At 42.3% G+C, this 22964-nt stretch overlaps 3 protein-coding genes and 1 long non-coding RNA gene across 4 annotated transcripts in view; all 4 read left to right on the top strand.

Annotated features, from left to right (window-relative positions):
* Positions 1-63: 63 nt before the first annotated feature.
* Positions 64-4069, top strand: LOC124476737 (peroxidasin-like). Its single transcript, XM_047034057.1, has 9 exons — positions 64-151; positions 1222-1256; positions 1360-1539; positions 1757-1891; positions 2415-2648; positions 2778-2840; positions 2925-3106; positions 3440-3507; positions 3685-4069. The coding sequence occupies exons 2-9, from the start codon at positions 1232-1234 to the stop codon at positions 3788-3790; spliced, it is 993 nt and encodes a 330-aa protein (XP_046890013.1). The 5' UTR covers positions 64-151; positions 1222-1231; the 3' UTR covers positions 3791-4069.
* Positions 4070-5050: 981 nt separating this feature from the next.
* Positions 5051-19709, top strand: cd4-1 (CD4-1 molecule). The gene is made up of 11 exons (XM_047034023.1): positions 5051-5158; positions 12300-12406; positions 14469-14539; positions 14909-15061; positions 15243-15389; positions 15533-15793; positions 15930-16313; positions 17095-17364; positions 18350-18456; positions 18605-18654; positions 19187-19709. Exons 3-11 carry the CDS (start codon positions 14482-14484, stop codon positions 19215-19217), a joined length of 1461 nt encoding a protein of 486 aa, XP_046889979.1. The 5' UTR covers positions 5051-5158; positions 12300-12406; positions 14469-14481; the 3' UTR covers positions 19218-19709.
* Positions 19710-19718: 9 nt separating this feature from the next.
* On the top strand, positions 19719-20475 carry LOC124476746. Its single transcript, XR_006957059.1, has 2 exons — positions 19719-19763; positions 19818-20475. It is a non-coding gene; the product is annotated as an uncharacterized LOC124476746 (long non-coding RNA).
* Positions 20476-21053: 578 nt separating this feature from the next.
* The window catches only part of LOC124476333 (epithelial discoidin domain-containing receptor 1-like), an 11768-nt gene continuing 9857 nt past the window's right edge, over positions 21054-22964 (top strand). The window contains 5 exon segments of the mRNA XM_047033428.1: positions 21054-21465; positions 21749-21859; positions 22335-22414; positions 22417-22468; positions 22766-22957. Coding sequence (XP_046889384.1) covers positions 21405-21465; positions 21749-21859; positions 22335-22414; positions 22417-22468; positions 22766-22957 — 496 coding nt within the window. The 5' untranslated portion in view covers positions 21054-21404.

The raw sequence follows: 22964 nt of genomic DNA, 5'->3' as shown, positions 1-22964 counted from the left end.
TTCGTTTGTGCATCTCCTGCTGCAGCTTTCCAAGTTGCAGTTTCCTCAGATCTCTTCCGCTATATTCACCTCCTCAATCCTCTACCCTGTCTTCTTAATCAGTGCGTTGTGTCGAACAGAGCAAGAAATAAAAGATCAGCTGCAGTAGCAGGTAAGAAATATCAAACTAGACTTATCACCATAAATAAATTACTATTTTTGTGATGATCTGACAATGTTGTAGAGTTGGAATGATCAGCTGATAAAATTGTCATTAAGACATACACACATAATAAAGTGGTTGTAAAAGAAGACAAGGCCTAATTATTTTTCATGTTTGTATAAGTTTGAATTTGAATGGGTTTTCCGAGGTAGGCTATAGGTAACAAAACGCAAATTGAGGAAAACTGTGGTCATGCCAAACCACGATTTTCAATAGAAAATTACGTTTTTTTCGAGTTTCACATTGTTGGCAAAAATATATACAAAAGTCATGGATGGTTTCATTAGACCATTTCTAGTTTGTTTTACAGTTTACTCGCGGAGAGCAGTTATTGTACGCTTTTACAGCCTACGATTTTATCAAATGTTTATAGGTTATTTAAATATTCCATACGATTTACATGTATCGTTTCCAGCCAAATGTGCCTACTCAATTTGACCAATAACTCATTAACATGTACACTTATTAAAAGTTTAACGAACTTCACCCACGTTTGTTAACTGAAAGAATTCAGTTGGCCCTATTTAGGTTTGAGATGTTGCTATGTTGCTGGGACTTTTTCCAATATTGAAATCGTATTTTATTCATTACGATCACCAGTATTATGATACTCTAGGATTAGGCTTAATATCAATCCATTACAATGTTCATTTTACCTTCAATGTAACCTATCAAACGAGTTTAAAATGTATTAGTAATTTATTCGTTATAGGCCGCTTCAATGCCACGTGTCGTGCCATGTCATTTATACAAACAAATATACTTCTCTCAAAAATATTATGTTCTTCTTAATTTCTTCAAAATGCATTCACCTAGAGATAAAGAGAGTAAAAGAGCTGGAGAGAGGAAGTCGCTATGTGGTCAGACACCTCAAATGTTGATTCTACAGAACAGAAGCTGTGTGTGGTGACAATGTTGCAGCTTCTCACCCTGGAAGTATGGATACTTCAACAGCACTGACGTACAGTTTGATCTGATGCATCGTTGTTTCTCAAATCTCTGCTCATAATTTCTTTCAGAAAGAAGAAAATGAAGACCGTGTTTTTATTTTGTGGTGAGTGAAAATATAACCCACTGTTTTGACGTACAATTACTGTAGTAGATTTTCACTGTGTTGGACACAATAACAATAACTCGACTTTACATTGGTGTCACAGCCTTCCTTTCAGCTCTCGGTCTAGTTCCATTAGAAGGGATCATTTTGTTTGTGAAACAAGGGGCGTCCGCCCAAATCAACTGTGGGGTCAAAATCAAAAACCAGAATGTAGAGTGGACATATGGAGACCAGAAATCTTTGATCGTACGGATCAATGGGAGATCTGGAAAACAGACTAAAGGTAAACCATGAGGAACGACTTATTCAAAATCATATTCAAAATTGCATATTGCTAATTGTGCAGGTTACACCTTTCAATATCACATGTTCTTTCCAAATATACAATATATAGATTAAGGAATATAAATAGACTTATAGGTAAGATAAATCTGTGCAGGGTCATCTTTTCTGCCCTTCTCATTGATGTGGTCATGGCCCTTGTCTTTTCCCCATGTTAGGCAACATCCCCAACATCCAGGTAAAGCGTTCGGGAGAACATCTTGAGATCCCGAGTGTAGGAGGTGGAGATGTGGGACTGTACACCTGCAAGGTGGACTCAGCAGAGCATAAACACAGACTCTACATTGTTACAGGTACTAGTCCTCTCACGGGTCACGTCTATACGGATGCCACCGCCTGCATCTCGCCCTCTCACGGGAAACGACTAAGGGACAGCTAACTGGACGTGGGATATTTCTGGGTTCTCACTTACATTTACATTTATGCATTTAGCAGACGCTTTTATCCAAAGCGACTTCCAAGAGAGAGCTTTACAAAAGAGCATAGGTCACTGATCATAACAACGAGGTAGTCCCAAACATTGCAAGCAGCCAAAACATGAAGCATACATTGTGAAAAAACTAAACAAGTGCCAAAAGGGAAGACCCATAAGAGCATGCAGTTATACAAGTTAGAAATTAAAACAACATGAACCACAAAAAGTGCAGGACTGTACCTGTAGAAGAAACAATCAGAAGTAAAATATTTCACAACGAGTACAAGACTTAACTTTGTTATAGCTATAGAGTCATCTCTTGTTTTCTTTCCTCTCTTCCTTTGCTTCTTTACACTTTGTTTTTCATCCCCTCCCCCCAATTCTCCCCCTGCTGACTCCAGCCTCAGTGACCCCCTCTAGTGATGTCCTTCTGGGCACTGCTGCCTCTCTCCACTGCCAGGTGACCGGGGAGCCCAAGCCCAAGGTGGAGTGGCTGCGTCCGGGCGGAGGGCTCACTGAGTCTTCTGGGCAGGTCCAGCTCAGCGATGTGACCCTGAAAGACGCTGGGGACTGGACCTGTCGGATCTCTAAGGATGGGGAGACCCATCAAGAGATCGTGAACGTTCGTGTGCAAAGTACGGTTGTCTCAGTACTTCTAAACCCCCACTCCTAACAGGTTTTGATTTGCAGGTGTCATATGTAAGACCTAAGGTTCTTTGTCGATATAAAGTGTAGCTGATAACACAGTGACTGTGCTTTCTCAGGTTCCAAACCCACAGTCCCACCCTCTGGACCAAAAGATGTCTCAGTGACTCGATGCTCCAACTGTAAGTAACTCTGGCTGAACCACATAACGAATTTCCTCAATCTATACCATGATAACAAACCCTTTATGTGTCTGTGTCTCCCAGGTAGCACTGTCCTCCAGCCTGGAGAGACTGAAGGGGGGGAGGTGGTTGTACACGGCCATGGGGGACTGTCCCTGTGGGGGTTGAGCCTGTGGGTGTGGATAGCAGTGGGGGCCGGAGGCCTGGTGCTGATCCTGCTGGTGGTGTTGGTGGTCCTCATGCAGCGCAGAAACAGAAGGATGAAGGTAGGGTGAAGCCAGGGTGCGAACACTTCACCTCCAGGCAGGGGCGCCGTAGCGGGGGGCAAGATCAAGATGAGGGCCCTGGTCACACAGGGGGCAAAGTGGAACCCCATACTTTACTGTATCGTTTTAATTTTGGGGGCTCGGAGTACAAATTAGCCAGGGGGCCCAGACGCCCTAGAGGTGCCCCTGCATCCGGGAAAGTGGAATACCGAGCAATTGGAGTCCTGAAGCTTGATCATATGCTTGATTGACAAATGTATTTAGGGAATTGAGAAATAAAGAAATCGAATACTTGCTTGTATTGTTTTATAATCCTTTTTTCTTGGTGTGCAGAGGAGAGGCCACAAGCTGAGAACCGTACGACAACCTTTGAAGCCCAATGAATACTGCCACTGCACCAAGTAAATACTCCAAATTACTTCCTAAACCAATTCAGATTCCATATAACTGACAAGACGGACTTGTAGTAATGGTAGATGAGAAAGTGACCCGTTAATAAAAGTACGTTGTGTACAACAGGAACTGTAAATTGAGGAAAGTTTTAAAACTTGTTTGCTGTGTTTTTTGTTTTTGTTTAGCAGGGCAGTGGGTCCCCCTCCAAAAGGAAGACCAAGAGAGAAGCCATCTCCTGTTGCCAAGCAACAGCACTCAACAGGTAGATCAAATGTAGGTAGTGGAAGGTAGATCGACTTGGAAGGAGACAGAAAAAGAGAGCGAGAACGGGAGAGTCAGAGAGAGAGAGACTGAAGCGGAAGGATGAAGTGTAAAAAAACGTTGAGAGAGAGAATGTGGTCAAAATTCCTTACAACTGTCCATAATAAAGATTTTTTTTTTGTAACTTGTTTTCATAAAAGAAATATACTGCTCATATAGTACATTACCGCTGTATCAGGACTGGCTGGAAGATTTAGACAATGTTTTAAATGTGTAACTTTACATAAAATAAAAGGAATCATAATTGTGTCCGAATGTTTTTTCTTCTGGTCAATAAATGTTGACGACATATTTGTTTTTGTTTTTACGTTTCACAAGGTTGTTGTTCTTTGCCTTAACACAGTCTGCTTTCAACAACAAGCATTTTATCCTTTATACAGATACCTTCTATCGCTAACTGGTGCAGTTAAATGCAGACAGGTGCTTGTAACAGTGGTCACACGACCATACACACACACACACACACAAAGAAAGTCACAAACACCTGTGACAAACAGAACACAACACACTGGTCTGTGTGTTACAGTAAACACCGAAGACAAGGAAGACTTTCTGGAATTTGTGGTGATACATCCATTCCCTGTTTCTCTACTTTGGATCTTCAGTTCCCTAACCCTAACCCTTTTCTACTTTTATATTTAAGATTCTTATATGTTTATTGTATGCACCTTCCTGCCACAGTGAAGTCCTTGTTTTTGTAAACTCACTTGGCGAATAAAGCTAATTTAGATTCTGATTCCGATGTTCATTCAGATCCTCATTTATGTAGAAACGCTACAATGCCTGCTCCTCCAGGAAACCTCTAGCATGGTTCAGTTCTAGACATAAGTTGGTATGATATCAGGTTTTTAGAGCAAGAATGTGTGTGTGTGCCTATGTGTGTGTGTGTACCTGTGTGTGTGTGTGTGTGTGTGTGCCTGTGTGTGTGTGTGTGTGTGTGTGCCTGTGTGTGTGTGTGTGCCTGTGTGTGTGTGTGTGTGTGCCTGTGTGTGTGTGTCTGTGTGTGTGTGTGTGTGCCTGTGTGTGTGTGCCCGTGTGTGTGTGTGTGTGTGTCTGTGTGTGTGTGCCTGTGTGTGTGTGTGTCTGTGTGTGTGTGTGTGTGTGTGCCTGTGTGTGTGTGTCTGTGTGTGTGTGTGTGTGTGTGTGACGCAGAGAGCCTCGGTACAGGGAAAGGATCGCAGCACAGTCTAGCTTCCTGTCTCTAAGTGAGTGTGTTTGTGTGACTACAGTGTGTGTACAGTCTGATGTCAGACCAGAATTCATTTCAGCACTGAACGTATCTCAGCACTGAACACATCTCAGCACTGAACATATCTCATCACTGAACACACCTCAGCGGTGAGTACGGCTCTAACACATACACACATTTGATGATAAACTTGTCCAACTGCCGACATGGCAGTAATAGGCCTTCATCATCTATTGACTTTTCATAAATGAACTGATAAAGCATAAGTGCCATGAACATGGTCTAGTTATATCTTACCTGTTGGCCACTGGTGAGCTTTAGAGGTAATTCTGGGTTTTAACGATTGTGGTCCTAAATGCCTGACAAAAAAGCTGAGAAGTTTAAAGGATGGAACCGGGAACTTTGTTACAGGGGACGTAGAGAAGAGCTCAAAACGAACTTGTGTAATAACTGCCATGCAAAAGTGGATGATTTCGCAATTGTCTATGTTGGTATGGAATGATACTGTACAGAGTTCTAACTTGTATACTTAAACACATATTCTACGTATATACCAGTAAATTAGATGTGGGTTTAGTCACTGAACTTGTTAATTTACTTACCATTCTTTAGAGGGAAATTGAAAACACGCTGCCGTGTACATACTGCAGGTCCTAACACAATGTTTTGGATCTGGTGGATGTGCAGTTGTTGTAGTAGTTGTAGTTGGTTGCTCCAGCAGAACATTCATTTGTAAAAATGTATTTGATCCACATTACGCCAAACAATCTTGTGCTTACGGCACACAAATCTAAAACACTCATGCGGAAGTGGGATGAGTGAAAGTATGGCATGAAGGAAATTATAATTTTGCTGATTATTTGATCTATTTCTCCTATTGATCTAAGTAAACAGATACTGACTGGGTTAGTCGTCTTATCATAAAACATTCAGAGTTGGGGGTAAGGATGTGAGATCAGACAGCTCCCAGTTGTTGGGTTAGTTCCAGAGACTGAGCAGCAAGATCCGGGATTCATGTTCAGCATCCTTCTGAATCTGGCCGCTGACCTTTGGCTCTCGCCGTAGAACGTCCAAGAACTGAGAGAACGACACTCGCATGCTCTTGTCGGAGTCTGGATTTTGTATTTTAGTTTAGACAGATGAGCAAGATTGGGGGAAGAGGGGGAAAATGGGGGACGCTGGAAATGAACCCAGTTGTTGTAGTGTCCAGATGACATGCTGTGGGCCCCAGATCACATGCTGTGGGCCCCAGATCACATGCTGTGGGCCCCAGATCACATGCTGTGGGCCCCAGATCACATGCTGTGGGCCCCAGATGACATGCTGTGGGGCCACATGCCAGGGACTGTCATAAGCAAACTTTTATGTGTATTTTTGTACATTGGCACTCTTTCTGTGAATGTGTGGAGCTCGTTGCTTGTTTGCGCCCTTTGCCACGTTGCATTTAAAAAATATCTTTAATTTGGACTTTTATAAACTTCATGACTTATAATAACTTTAAAATAGAGACACATTTCCTTTGTTGGTGTGTCTCTGCATATTATTTTGCCAGTACTATTTAAATACTTGATTTTATACGTTCACCGCCACACAATATAATACTGTACAAGTCTTTATATAGACAGAAATAGGTGTTATTACAATTCTTTCAAAATTCTTTCTTACATATTATGTAATAATTCTCTTCCTGTACTATGGTGGATACTCGCAATGAAATTTAGTTTTAGAATTTTATTTTTTATCGAGGTTTTGAGAGATGTTCCCAAACCCTTTCTATAGTAATTCTGACATCATGATGCAACCATCATCAATAGCCAATGTTCAATATGACCTATATTGAAGCTAGTAACTGACCTGTAGCAGTCAAGATCCTACTCAAGGATTCTACAAGATTACTAAAATGGTAAGGTTATCGTTCAATTGAAAAAAATATATATTTTTTTAAGATAGCATTGTTAACTGAAATGAATGCATAAATAACACATTTGTTTGTTCATACAGAGATTCACAGGATTTTCATCAAGTACAACACAATTTCACATAATATGTTCTGTGATAAGCTACAGTTCGCCTTCTGTTTTGGCTGCCATGGCTACACTAAAAAAGAAAATATATATATTTTATACTTTTCATGTTCAGATCTCCACAGCAACACCAGTCAACAACATTATTTTAATTCAATTAAATAAAGGCACTAGTGACCGTCAACCTCTCATTGAACGCGTACTTCAAGAATGTTTGACAGCTCAGTTATAACTAACTTGTCTGTGTCCTACCTGAGGTGATAAACTCGATAGGCAATCAAATACGTTCCTGAATTTTTTTTTTGTAATTTGCCAACTGAAACTTTTAACAGTTTATGTAGCAGATCGAATTCCCACAGAGATACTCATGACGTGTTAGTGAACCATTAAGATGTGTATTTGTGACACAATTCTTAATTAAAGAGAGCGCAGTGAATTCATTGGCCTGCCCAGGTCAAGGGTCAATTATTTATTTTTTTATCCTGATTTTTACTGCAATAAAGAAATACTAACAGAATATCTTTCTTTTATGAAAGTAGAAACTGTAGAACCCAGTCGCATTAAAAGTCCCTAACAAAAGGATTGTTGTTGATCTTACTTTGTAGAATGTATTATCGAAGAACTTCAGCTGTGAAAGCTCTTAATATGAGTTCTGTTTGCATTGATAATCCTATCTCTATGGTTAAACATTCCAAGAGGGATTATTTCAGTATACATGTAGAGGATGAGTCTAAATCGTCATGAGTATCTCTGTGGGAATTCGATCTGCTACATAAACTAAATTCCCACAGAGATACTCATGACGTGTTAGTGAATCATCAAGATGTGAATTTGTCCAGTTTGGAGGGTTCACATGCCCATCAGGAACTAAACATACGCGCAACACTGTGCTCTGCAGAATGAGATGGGCCCTCTGTCCGACCCTGTTAACCTGGACCCAGATTTAGACTCATCCTCTACATGTATACTGAAATAATCCCTCTTGGAATGTTTAACCATAGAGATAGGATTATCAATGCAAACAGAACTCATATTAAGAGCTTTCACAGCTGAAGTTCTTCGATAATACATTCTACAAAGTAAGATCAACAACAATCCTTTTGTTAGGGACTTTTAATGCGACTGGGTTCTACAGTTTCTACTTTCATAAAAGAAAGATATTCTGTTAGTATTTCTTTATTGCAGTAAAAATCAGGATAAAAAAATAAATAATTGACCCTTGACCTGGGCAGGCCAATGAATTCACTGCGCTCTCTTTAATTAAGAATTGTGTCACAAATACGACTTCTGTAAAATCACCACATGACACCTATATATGTGCATCTGATGAGAAGTGTCGTTTGGGGGATTCTGAGATATTTCAGTTGCATCGGTCTCATGTATCTCATGGATTACTTTAACAACAAATGTAAACATGGATGTACAGTAGATAATGTGGTTGCATCTTGAAAGTTACCAATCAATGCGATCTCTTCAACCTTGTCGTGTAGTGGGAAGTAAACCAATTCAGTAATCTGTAAACAAACGAGTGGTTTAAAACTTGTTTCTTTTAGGATTGGAGATTGGCATGGCCATTTAATAACACATTACTCACATTCACACACATTCATCATTCCAATTACTTTGAACTATTCTCATAACAGTATTAGCTTACTCTCTATCAAATATGTTACTATCATTACATAAACAAAAGCATGGTTCTGGAGTCCCCCTACATGGCCACACCAGTTTTTGTCGAGCTGAGCCAGGTGCTTCCTCTCACTCTAAACATGTTCTCGTTTTTCCAAAACTAGGTGAGCGAGGGAGTGTTTATTGCATATGACATAAGGATTCCCTTTTTCATAATTTCACAAAGAACACAAATACACCCCTCTCCACCCTTTTCTCTCTTAACCTTCATCTCCATTAGTCTCCATTCAAACAGAAACTGAGATGGTTTGTTTGACGTTTGTTCCATCCTCCAGTGTTTCCACTTGCGTTAACATTTGTGTGTTAGAAGACAAAATATGATGCCACATCATCTTAATTACATCTATTTAGTGTCTTCCTGGTTGGTATGTGCCTACAATCATTACCTTTTGTTTATCTGTAACTAGAACAGTTTATAATCCATAATAACTCACAACTAGTTCCAAAAAGCGTGAAAGGAACACTCAGTCTGTATTTGTCTTCTCTTGCACAACACTTGATGATAAACTTCCACTTAAAAATCAACAGACAAAAAATGTTTTCACAATCATTTGGACCAAAATGTCACTTGTTTATGATCCTTAACCTGTGTTTCCACTGACATTTAGCTATTTAGAGAAGCACAAGCTATCACTGAACCAGAGACAGACAAGCTTACCAAATTGTGTCTGTAGATCTCTCAAGTTTCTTTCGTTCTTTTTGATGAACAGACACACTCCAGTTCCAACATCAGTGGACCCCCCAGATAGCCATTTTAAAAGTGAGAGAGAAAGAGAGAGAGCTTTTGGAAGTTTAAAACGTGTAGATGTCTGGAGACCGAACAATTGCAAAACAAGGGGAGACCCAATGTAGGAAAGACTGTGGGAGGTCATGGTGAGGAAGCAGGGACATCTCGAAAAAGTGAATCACCTCCTCTTTCTCTCCCCTAGCCCACGCTATCAGTCTTTTTCTTTTTCAGTAATGACTCTGTGTGGTGTACGCCAACTTCGTTGGGGCCCTGACTAACCAGGGAGTCCTCAACTCTCAGGTATTTTCCATCGAACCGAAAATGAGCAAGCTCAGACTCATTCTGCTTTAGATCGATCAGCACCTGAGATGCTGATCGGAGCTGAATGCTCTGTGTGTGTTCTGTAAGGTAATTAGCTCACAGGACAGTTCACAGCACATCTGACAAAAACCATGCCGTCTGCCGAGAACCTTTACGACAACCTTGCTCTGTTTCATTGAACCGAAAAATTGATGCATGGTAGCTTGTTGAAACGGAGAGGTCGAAAGAGAGACAGAGAGAGAGAGAGAGAGAGAGAGAGAGAGAGAGAGAGAGAGAGAGAGAGAGAGAGAGAGAGAGAGAGAGAGAGAGAGAGAGCGAGAGAGAGAGAGAAAGAGAGAGAGAGAGACAGTTGAAAGTTCACAACCTTTTTTTTTCTTCTTTTTGTTTAACACAGAACAGAGCGAGGCAGAGAGGTAGAGCATGAAAAGAGTATAAACCTCAGTGAGATGGATGAGACGCGACTGACATGTTTGTTCGGTCCTTGTTGTGGTTGACGTCGCTAAACCACCTGCTTGAGCGTCCCGTCTCAACAGAACAGCACAGAACACAGACCCTCTAATCTGCTGAACATTCATAGGTTCTCACTGACAGGCAACACTAGGAATGCATGCTCAGAAATGCACTTCGTAAAGTCATTTAAACTACAAATTTAAACCCAACTTGGTTTGAGTCTCTTGAGAAATGCATAAACAGAACATGAAACGATCAGTTTTGAACCAAAATGAATATCACCCTAGTCTGCAACTCCTTTGTCCTTGCTTGCAAATGGGGCAAACCGTAGATGGGAGTTTGCTGGAGACTACATTGGTGTAGTGTCTCTCTATCTCTTCATTTTCTGTACCATCTCTCTGTGTATGCGCTATAGACCGTAGTCATGTGGACCATGCGACCCTGCAGCTGAACAAAAGCCTAGAGCCCTAAAGAACATCACACTGTTTTAAAACAACACCTATACAGACCAAAGCAAATGTAACAATTCTGTTGTGAACTTCTGAAGTTCGCCTTTAAGTGGATAACTCTGAAAGTAACTACAGTGAGAACTCAGAGGAACACAGGTGGAGCGTGTTGCAGGCTTAAGAAGAGAAGTTGCAGGCTTCTGTTGTACAGAGAGTGAACCGGACCCTCAGTTTGAGAGTCAAGAAGATGTGCAGGTGTCTCTCGACATACAGTGGACAGCAGTGTACATGTCGTGTGCTTTAATTAACTTAATAAGAGTTATTTATCCTGGTGAATCTTAGAGTCTATTAACTTAATTGTGTGAGAAAGTCAATCCATCCAGTGGACGACGCTCCCTGAAACAATTGAAAAGTTCTACAGAAGCTTTGTTGCTGACCAAATTCAAGTTGATTTCCATGTATTTATAAATATATGCTTGATTTGGAATGGAACGTAAAATTGAATGCAGTAAAGACGTTGGTGGAGCGTTAGAGACAGTTACTTTGATATGACGTCTTATTGCATACAGTAATTTGATCATTACTATTAATATTACTCTACCTTGAAGGTGAAAATATATAGTAATCTTTGGATTTGACTTTTAATTTCATCTCAATAGCAAGTTACCCTTTGTCTGGAATTGTCATTGATTAATTGATGTAATTTATTATGTCAGTATTATTATTACATATTTGATTATTTGGTCAAAAACCTTTTGTCTGGAATGCTCATTGATTAATTATCAGAATTTAGCATTTTAATATTATGATAAAAAATTGGATTGTTGGTAGAACGTTTTGTTGGCTATGAAAGCATTACCGTGGAAACAATTCGATTAACGGACAACCATTTAAAAGTACATACAGTTTGGGGAAGCATTTGGGTATGTGCTGTGTCAGTAGTTGCCTGGGAAACAATTCATAAAAACCTTCTCTTGGACAGGTGGTTGTCTCATCTTTTAGGAACCATAGTCTTTATTGAAACAATTGGCTTTGAATGGATCCAAAGTGTTCATGCAACGTTTGTATGCATTCAACAGCCATTACATATTTGTTGTTGTGTAGTTAGTTACATATCAAATCATTATTACGTATCAAACTGTTGTAATTAAGTATACAATTACTTTTGCAATTATGTCAAGACATTGTAATGACCACATGTAAATTGATAACCTGTACACTCCTTTAAATCATTATACAAATTTTTAATAATTCATTTTGTTGTATAATAGCCATTTGTACCAAATTATGTATTCTTTTTATAAATTGAAGCTAAAAAGACCTTGTAATGCCTTGTAATAATGCGCCATGTCAGCTAGACTCTGCGTTAACATGTACTGCACTTATGGCATATATTTGATTAACATGACAATTTGGCAAACATTTCTTCCTAAATATTTGCTGTTAGTGTGAAAATACGTTAATAAATTAACATACATTGTACTTTTAGTTTTGGTCGGATGGTGCTTTATGGTAGAGGAAAACTTACATTCAACTAACATACATCCGTTCCAACTCATCATCCAATCAATAAGGTAATTTATGAATCCGAATGTTCTTAACCAATAATTGTGTGTTTCCTGATACGTTATAGACCAATCAGCTGTGACGGAAGCGCTACAAGGTATAAAAGCAGAGTCTTTACACTGATGATCAACACTAGCATCTTAATCATCAGCAAGTGACATTCCACGATTTCTTGTGAGTATACACCTTTTAAACAGTCTTTTTAACTAGTCTGTTTTATGTTGGTGCGCTGCCACCCTCTCCTATAAATGTAGTTAATGATTTGAATCTGTAAATTGAAATGAATGTAACTGAAATATTGTTTTCTGATACTCATTCGTCATTTCAGAAAAATATCTGTAAGTTAGCTAAATTGTACAATGTATTAGAACAATTGTTTTATCCGTAGGGGATTACAGACTAATCATCCCTGTCTCTCCAGCCTCCTCCTATTCACCTCTCTCTTTACAGTATACCTCCCCTCCCCTCCCCTCCCCTCCCCTCCCCTCTCCCCTCCCCTCCCCTCCCCTCCCCTCCCCTCCCCTCTCCCCTCCCCTCCCCTCCCTTCATCCTCCCTGCCCTCCCTCTCTCCCCTCTTCCCCCCTCCACTCCCCTCCCCTCCCCTCCCTTCATCCTCCCTGCCCTCCCTCTCTCCCCTCTTCCCCCCTCCCCTCCCCTCCCCCCCCTCCCCTCTCCCTCCCCTCCCCTCCCTCCCCTCCCCTCCCCTCCCCTCCCCTCCCCTCCCCTCCCCTCCCCTCCTTCATCCTCCCTGCCCTCCCTCTCTCCCCTCTTCCCCCCCTCCCTCCCCCTCCCCTCCCCTGCCCTCCCCCTCCCCCTCCCCTCCCCTCCCCTCCCCCTCCCCTCCCCTCCCTTCATCCTCCCCTCCCCTCCCCTCCCCTCCCCTCCCCTCCCCTCCCCCTCCCCTCCCCCTCCCCTCCCCTCCCCTCCCTTCATCCTCCCCTCTTCCCCCCTCCACTCCCCTCCCCTCCCTTCATCCTCCCTGCCCTCCCTCCTCTCCCCTCTTCCCCCCCTCCCCTCCCCTCCCCTCCCCTCCCCTCCCCTCCCCTCCCCCTCCCCTCCCCTCCCCTCCCCTCCCCTCCCCTCCCTTCATCCTCCCCTCCCCTGCCCTCCCTTCATCCTCCCTGTCCTCCCTCCTCTCCCCTCCTCCCCCCTCCCTCACTTCTTCTTGTCTGCTACTGAACCTCTGCCCTGACCACAGACTTGATCGTGCTTTTCTGGGTTAGCTCTTCAGCTGTGATCTCTCTCTCCCCCCCTCTCTCTCTTTCTCTCTTCTCTTTCTTTTTTTGTTGCTTCCTCTTCTTTCACTTAAGCACTATTCTGTGCTTGGCCCTACTCAAGTGTTTGAACTGCCAGTCTGAATGGTCCTTACTCTTCCTAATATCCAGGATCTCTACTTATTTAAAATATCATGCCAATAGCATCAAATAACATCTCAGTAAATCTTTTCTTATCTGGGTAAATCACATTTAGTCTGTCTGAACTCTGATACTCTAGAATTTTACATACCCACAAGCATCACTCAAACGTACAAAACATGCATTAAAAAAACGCACTTTACCACACTCCTGTTACACTACCGGCAGTGTGGTCTCTTTTTTTCACAACTCAAGCGTGGAGAAATCCGCATTTCGTGGAATAAAGGAGGAAGAAGGGGGTGTAAATTAGAGGGGGAGAAGACGAGATGTAAAACAAGCGTAGGAATTTACACCTCACCAAATCAGGGCCCACCACAACCCACGCCCTCTACACACTCTCTATCCCCTTACATCTTTCAACCGAAGCCCACCACAAAAGCTACTGCCTTTTTTCTTGTATTTCTCAGCTCTTCCTCTTCTGTTTCTTTCTGACAATCTCTTGAAATCAGAGACCACCACAAACCCCTTCCTCTCTCGTTATTTTTACCCTCGTCATCAACGTCATCGTAAAGATAAGCAGACTGTACACATGACCGCTACTTCTTTTGTGTAATCTTAAAAAAACATATATATATATATATGTAAAACACATTTTAAATTGTTAAAAGTAAAAAATTACTGCATAAAATAAAGATGAACACCGTCTCAGCGATTTATATTTTTTGATAGCTTCTCAATACAGATTACATAATGGATTGATTTAAATATATGATTTTCTTTTGTCTATAGGCTTAAATTACGGTTGTGTTCCAATGATTATGAGCAGATATCAAATGTTACATGGCTCTCTAAATCTGGATTTGTTGTTTTTTGTTTTATAGTGCAGCGATCAAAATGAAGGATTTTTCGGGCCGTCTTCCTATGCTCATAGTTTTGTTCATCTCAACAACAGGTGAGATTATAAGGATTATATTGTCCCTCTTCACTTGGGTAAAGGCAGAAAAACAATGAGATTTGTCAATATATGTTAAATTTGTATCCTACCCCTAATCATTTTATTATCTGACAACGAATAGTTTAGACACAGTTTGTAGTAAATGTAAGCAATGCTATGCTTCAATATTTTATAAATGTAACCTCAATAAATGTAAATGTCAATTAGGACAGGAGATGAAATGACCCATGTTCTGTTTGTCCGGTGCTAAACCCCTTGAGGGTTTAGGTTGGTTGAGTAGCAGTTCTATGGGCGTATGTAAAGCCCTCTGTGACATGCTTGCGTGTAAAAATGGCTACACATACATTTGATATGATTTGCTTGCAGGGGCTGTGGATGCAGTGAACGTTGTGGCGTATGGTGAGGTTGGAGGACAGATCACTCTCAATGGCATCAATCCTAAGACCAATTTGTACGTATACTGGTCCTCGGACGGACAGGATCTAATATCTAAAAACACGCATGGTGTTGAGAAAAAGGGTGAGGAACATGGTCAATTTGATGTATTCTTCAATTGGGTGGTAGCTCTTGGTATTTTGTTTATCAAATTGTTAAAAAAAACTGTTCAGAAAATGCAGCTAGATATAATAAAACATATACATACATATTTATAATTACATCTAAAACAATTATAATAGAATTATGAATTCCTTCCTGTCAGATGACAAGTGGAAAGACCGCGTGTCTCTGGATAGATACTCCCTGAGCATCTCACAACTCAGAAAGGAGGACTTCACCAAGTCATTCACCTGTGAACTGAAGATGGGGAACATACTCATCTCCACAACCACATACTCTCTCCGCACCAGTAAGAGTCAAAGAAAGATCAAATATAAATGAACAGAGTGTACGATCATGTGCCATCATGTTATAAAAACTGCTCATTGATCAGATACAGTGTACTGACCATGTGATGTGTTCCCCTCCCCCTGCCCCCTCTTCCTCCCTCAGTGAGTGTGCGGCCGCCCGCCTCGTCCCTATTGGCTGGGGAGACTCTCTCTCTACGCTGTGATCTGCAGGGTTCTAACAAGCTGCCAGTGAGATGGTCGGGTCCCCAGACAAGAGACCTATCCATGGACAACAGGGTCCAGGGAGCCAATGGGATCAGTCTGACTGTGAAGAACGTCAGTGGAAAGGACCATGGGCAGTGGCTCTGTGTGGTCACATCTGGCAGCCAGGAGTACAGTGCTAGTGCCCCGGTAGTGGTGGTGGGTGAGTATTGGATCTGCCTCTAACTGTAATGGCAGGACACACTTATACCATGCTATCGTATTTTACCAGTTCTCTTATCCTCTCTCTCTCTCTTTCTCTCTTTTTCTTTCTTTTTTCCTCCCCCCGTGCTCATCAGATCTCTCCCTTGCACCAAAACAACCTATCTACTCCTCTACCTCCTCCCTCTCTCCCCTCATCCCCTGCTCAATCCCGTCTTACGTGACCTTGGAAGAGCTTAAGGCCAAAGACACCAAGGGAGCCTACTGGAGTTTCACCCCGGACCGAGCCTCGGGCCTCCCCTCGAGGGAGCCGAAGAAGCTCCTTGCCCTGGGGCCCCCTCCAGCCTGGGAGTCTCTCCTGAAGAGTGATAAAAAACTCCCAGCTCTGCAGAAGAACAACCACAACTTCTCCCTCCAGTGGAGTGGGGTGACCGAGGGAGACAGGGGCGAGTACACCTGTGCTCTGGAATTCAAAGGCGACAAAACGCTGAAGAGGGTGATACATTTGGAGGTCCTGCAAGGTGAGTGAGCTGATGTGAAAGTTCTGTAGACACCTTGTAAAATCTCACCCTAACCCACAATCAGTGATCCGCAATCATGTTTTGTCACGCATTTGCGTGTTTTGTCTTTTTCTTAGTGGTGGGCCGTTATCAGCGTTAACGTGCTGCGTCAACGTGAGACTCTTATTGGGAGATAACAAAAATATTGCCGTTAATCTATTCTTAAAGCTGGGTTGGGAGCTGGGTCTATACTACGCAATCTATGATGATCGGCGGAATTCAAATGAGCCATTTTAATCTAGATTAACGCCAAGATTATAGTGAGATTAATCTAGATTTAAAAAAAGTAGCTATGCCCACCACTACTTTTTCTACTCTTACCTATTCTTTTCTTCTGTAATCTCCTGCACTGTTCTTCATGATCTAGTATTGGATCAGGCTTGTGGTACTAGTCATTCCCTAAGTGTCTGTTGATTCTGTTTGTTGCACCTTGCCAGTTCTTTCGTCTCTGCTAACTAGAACAGAAAGAATGCTAACCTGATCTTTTTCATGTATTTGCCTGTTTTATGTCCCATTTCAATCATCTTGTTTTCTCTTTTTTTTCCCTCTTTCTCTCTCTTTCTCTCTCTTTCTCTCTCTTTCTCTCTCTTTCTCTCTCTCTCTCTCTCTCTCTCTCTTTTTCTCTCTCTGTTTTTCTCTCTCTCTCTCTTTCTCTCTCTCTCTCTCTCTCTCTCTCTCTCTCTCTCTCTCTCTCTCTCTCTCTCTCTCTCTCTCCCCCCCCCTCTCTCTCTCCCGGTGACAGTTATATCCTCTCGTGGGCCACAGCTTCTGATTGGTCAGGATGTCAACCTCACTTGCAGCCTGGGCCGTCCCATGTCCGCTGATCTGAGCGTCAAGTGGATTCGTCCGACTCAAAGAGGAAGCCCAACCTCCTCGCACTCTCAGAGGCCTGCCCTCAACACCACCCACCTCGCCATCCAGGAAGTGGGCAGTGGTGATTGCGGCAGATGGAAGTGCGAGCTGTGGAGGAAGGAGGAGAAGCTGACGACAGCCGAGATCATGCTGAAGATCGGTGAGCTCAGGAAGTGGAAGCGGAAGGAGAGAGAACCGCGTTATTGTGTTTCACGTTCTCCATGCGGCCAGGGCGTGGTGCTGTGTGGTCGTAAATGTGTTGCCAAGGTGGGGCGCCCAGATGTCTCACCAGACCAATGTGCGCACCATGTAGACTGAGGCCTCATGTAAACTGAGGCCTCATGTAGACTGAGGCCTCATGTAGGCTGAGGCCTCATGTAGACTGAGGCCTCATGTAGACTGAGGCCTCATGTAGATTGAGGCCTCATGTAGACTGAGGCCTCATGTAGACTGAGGCCTCATGTAGGCTGAGGCCTCATGTAGACTGAGGCCTCATGTAGACTGAGGCCTCATGTAGGCTGAGGCCTCATGTAGACTGAGGCCTCATGTAGACTGAGGCCTCATGTAGACTGAGGCCTCATGTAGACTGAGGCCTCATGTAGGCTGAGGCCTCATGTAGATTGGCCTCATGTAGACTGAGGCCTCATGTAGGCTGAGGCCTCATGTAGACTGAGGCACCATGTAGACTGAGGCCTCATGTAGACTGAGGCCTCATGTAGGCTGAGGCCTCATGTAGACTGAGGCCTCATGTAGACTGAGGCCTCATGTAGACTGAGGCACCATGTAGACTGAGGCCTCATGTAGACTGAGGCACCATGTAGACTGAGGCCTCATGTAGACTGAGGCCTCATGGTGGCCTGGGTTTGAATCCAGACCCTTACTAGCCCATCCTCCCTCTCCCCACATTTCCTGTCCTCTCCAAAACAAACTGTCTCTACCATAAATATTTAAGGCAGAAATATATATAAACTATTTTTTCTTTGCAAAGGTGTTTTTTCTAGTAGAATGTGACTGAGCCACTATACCACTGCTTTAAATACGCATGTATACTTTGTGTGTGTGCCTGACCGAGAAAATGAATTCAGATGTGTAGCCAAAACGTTAGTCTGTGTTGTGTGATGATGACGAGTGTCTGTTGTTGACAGAGCGAGCCCCCATGGACGTGTGGCTGCTGGTGACGATCTGTGCTGCCACTGTCATCTTCATCCTCCTCCTCATCCTCACCGTCATTCTGTTCCGGCGGCGGCAACAGGTAAAGTTGTCAGATATATTTGACTCAAGACATGAAAAATGTTCATCTTTCTTTCTGTCTTTATTTATATACACTCACGTATACACATACAGTATATATACTGTACACATAAATGTGTGTGTTGGTGTGTGTGTGTGTCGGTCTCTAGCGAGGGACGATGCCAAGGCGAAGGAAGCACAAATTCTGCCGCTGCAAAGAGTGAGTAGTCATTTCTTGTTTTAAAGCTGGCCAATGACCTTGAAGGTGATGCGGTTTCTGAAAGATGTACTGCATATCTAGTCTGTCCTACATAGGTCAGCCTTCGGTCTCAATAAAGCCACAAAATCTAGTTCCCTTGTGTTGCCTTCCTCCCTGCATTTCTAGCTATCCCTTTTCATCCCATTTTTGTTGATCCTCACTGCATATGATTAGGTTTAGTCCATAGACAAGGCTGGCCCCTTCGCCAGCAAAACCGTTAATACATTCTTAATTTCAAATGTTGACTTTAGTGGATTTCATTTAAGTACTTAGATATTGACGTCAGAAGACTGGATCAGAACAGACCATGTTTTCATGATTTTAGTCCCTTAAAACAAAATGAATAATTAAACAAGTTAGCCTGAATTTTAATGCAATTTTGTAATCACTTTTTTTTTTTTTGCCACTGGCTCCAAAGCGCCCCCCTGGGGAGGCGAGAGGAAGGTTTTTCTGTCTTGCTCTGCTGACTGAAACTGTTTTGATTCTGATACAGGCCGAAGCCCAAGGGATTCTACAGGACCTAGAGCGTCTAACAGAGATTCTAGAACACCACCGCAAAGGAACAAGTGCTCACAAGTTCAAGATGACATTGCCATCAGGTCTACACATGTGAAATACGATTTTAATGAAAGACGGGTCAAGAGAGAGAAAATAGAACGGATATGGATGTTTGGGGATGAATTATTCATGAGAGCATACTATGTAAATCATCTGGACACACAGTTTGTATTGTATATATTCTTGTTCTACTGATTTTATTGAATTGCATATAATTTTATTTTGCTGTTTTCGTGGTGTTTTCACAGAGATTAATAAGGGTTTTAGGCTACAAGCTTTAATTTAATCATGAATTAAAATGGCCGCCTGCTGAGATGCAAAAACCATTAATTTTTTACAAAGTTTCTTTCCTCTGACTTTGAATAATGCCAGAAAGACATACAAAACATGTTTTTGTGCTTTTTATCTTATATACATAGAAGTATATGTGTTTTGGCAAACCTGGACACTGAGGTCAGGTGATCAACCCTGGAGCCTGGGGTCAGGTGATCGACCCTGGAGCCTGGGGTCAGGTGATCGACCCTGGAGCCTGGGGTCAGGTGATCGACCCTGGAGCCTGGGGTCAGGTGATTGACCCTGGAGCCTGGGGTCAGGTGATCCAGGGGAAGTATCACAGTTTCCCGCTCACTGGCCGAGTCCAAGCCTGTGAGCTCCATGGTTACTGCAGCGTATATACACATATACATATATCTTTAAGGACGTATATGTACATATCAGTGTATCCATATAGAACTTATAGACCCCATTACATTTTTTAATATTTTGCCAAATTAAATAAACACTCGAAGAAGATATTACCGACAGTACCTTCACGACCTCAAATGAGAAAAAAAAAACAAGCAGTGTAAGAGTTCAAAAGGTTATTTGATTTATGTCTGGAAACTTCTGAATATTGTGTAAAGTTACTGTAAGTAGTGCACACCAGAAGGGTGAGAACACCATGGGGAGACAACACAGTAGCTCTGGGGTTCCTCCTTGGTCCGTGGTGCTGGGAACAGCTTGGCTCCCTGGCTTGGACGGACGCCATCTGACAGATGTGAAGGCATCCGAGGTTCCAAGGTCGGCCAGGTCCGGTGTTGCTAGGCTGAACATATTATTCAGCTCTGAGAGTGTTTATGTAGCGAGGACATTGGAAAGTACAGATTTCAGAAACTTACTGGATCAGAGACAGGAGGCTGGAATGGGAAGCTATGTGAGCAAATAAAGGAAACTTTGATTGAAAAACGAAACTTGGATTGAATGTCCTAATATTGCATCACCCTCTGTTTAATTGGGATTGTGGGGAGATGTTACGTTTGATCATTATTTACTTATGGCTGACGGATCAGAGTCCTCTCTCAAATCCTAAGCATGATCTGGCAGTTTTATCACACAGTTTGATCACACTTTAGAGCTACCAAGAAACCATGACTGCGTTTTCAGGACACTTTGTGCTGGAACCTTCTACAGCTTGACTTGTTAAGTCTTATACTCCACGAGGAGCTGCATCACACAGAGACACACACTCACAATGACCGCCCCCACCTTCCTGGAACAGTCAGACCATCAGTGTTCCCATATGTTTTGATGATCACACACTAACAGCATCCAAACTGTGTTCCTGCCAGAATTCAACTTGTTGTTGTAGAGAGTTGTGTTGAAATGGATTGCATTTTCCTGAGTCATGTTTCCCTGAGCTATGCTGTGTCTCCCCGCTTGCACACACACACACAAACACACACACACAAACATTCACACACAAATACACACACACAAACATTCACACACAAATACACACACACAAACATTCACACACAAATACACACACACACACATTCACACACACACGCACCTCCTCCTCATAATATCAGATCAGTACCTTTTCCAAACACACAGTGAACGCCAGAGAAAGAGAGTGAGAAAGGGAAAGTAAAACAGAGCATGAAAGTTTTTAGTAAGTTTTAATCTGCCCATTTTGTGCAATACTTAGGGAGCTGCCCGAGCATAAAGCTTAAACGAGGATCCTGGAGTAACTCAGAGCTGAATGCAACAGGTGCGGCAAACACACCAAAGGACAAGTATTTCGATTGAATATTAGACCAAGAAAAAACGATTTCAAATCAGTAGCCTAAGCTGTGAAGATTTATTCAATTGTTTTGAAAAGATTGGCAATTATGGAAAACGCAGAGGACTACACCAGTCTGCAGGAGTTTACTGAAGACTTGTCCTCCAGAGGTAACAAACCTATTTTGTACCTCAACAACAGTAAGTACGTGTGTGTTTGTGTGTTCAGCCATGAAGAATGTTCGACCTGCTTTTAAAGGACATGTTATTTTGAAAGAAAAATCAATGTGATTTATAGTCAATCTGTCTGTCTTTGCCTGTGGCACCTAGTCTACAGAAACTGTAAATTGCTGTAATTTGACACATTTGACATGATTTTTTGACACACAAAATACAACTTTTAAGTTTCTTTCTAAATTGATTATTTGACCTGAGTCATTATCAATCCCCTCAGGCACACAGGGACTGAAAAGGGGGTCTGAGTGTTTACGGAGGGAAACTGCACTATTTGTGCTCATTGGCCTCCTGGTCTCTGTCTGTGCCAACATTGTACTGAGCGTGCTTCGTAAGTAAATGATGTACATGACGATACTACTGCTTATATGTCAGTTTGTGTACTTTCCATCCTCCTTTCCCTCTTCATGATGATGTTGATCAAAGACAATGGGCAGTGCCACTTCATACCTGCCTGTCTGCCTGCTTGTCTGTTTCTGTGTCTGTGCCTGTGCCTGTCTGTCTCTGTCTGCTTGCCTATCTGTCTGTCTGTGTCAGACTTCTCCTACTCCTCCCCTGCTTGATCACTCTTCTTCTCTCTCCCATTGAAACAATGTCACTAATGGCCATTAATCTCCATTACTGTGAAATGTCAGGCCTCACAGAACTCCTGGTGTTTGATGAGAACAAGCTGATCGTGTTCCCTAACCCTAAAACAAACACCAGTTTGTCCTCGTTTAACGTCTCGTTCAACGTCATCTCTTCTTGCACAATGTCAGGTTTATTTACCCCGTGCACAGCTTCTCTTCAGTTTTTCTTCTGTTCAGTTTTCACCAGGCTCTCGGCCAATGTTCCTCAAGAGACTACAGCCATGACCCTGAGGTTAAACTCTGTACAGAGCCGGTACCCTCAGCCTCTGTGAAGACCTACACCATGCTGGGACAAAGCTGCTCCAAGACAGGTCAGAACAGGCCTATCCACAATAGGCCTAGATTTAGACATTTACATTTATTCATTTAGACATGTCCTTCCCTGTATCAAGAGAGCATTAAATGTTTCCACAAATGTTCAAAACCAAACCAATGCCCTTGCAGTCCACAATGTGTTCTTGATGTGTGGTTTAGCCCCAAGAAGTAGGCCAAATTCAGTTTACTTTTAGTGAACTGAATTCACTTCAGTTTCACTTTAGTTCACATGACAAATTTTCAGATTAACTATCACCTCCATCCTTTAAATAATGTTTTCTCTTTAAGAACAGTGAAGAAGTGTCGAGAGTGCCCTGAAGAATGGACACATTTAGCAGACAAATGCTACAAGTTCAGTAATAAAAAGCTGGACTGGTTGAGTAGCAGCCAAAGTTGCACAACTATGGGAAGCCATCTGACTATACTGCACAGCAAAGAACAACATGTAAGTATGTGTGTATGTGTGTGCCTCTGTCCGTGTTTCAGTTATAT

The sequence above is a fragment of the Hypomesus transpacificus genome, chromosome 2 (assembly GCF_021917145.1).
Source record: "Hypomesus transpacificus isolate Combined female chromosome 2, fHypTra1, whole genome shotgun sequence".
In the NCBI taxonomy this organism is placed as follows: Eukaryota; Metazoa; Chordata; class Actinopteri; order Osmeriformes; family Osmeridae; genus Hypomesus; species Hypomesus transpacificus.
This window is presented reverse-complemented; position numbering and strand designations above follow the sequence as displayed.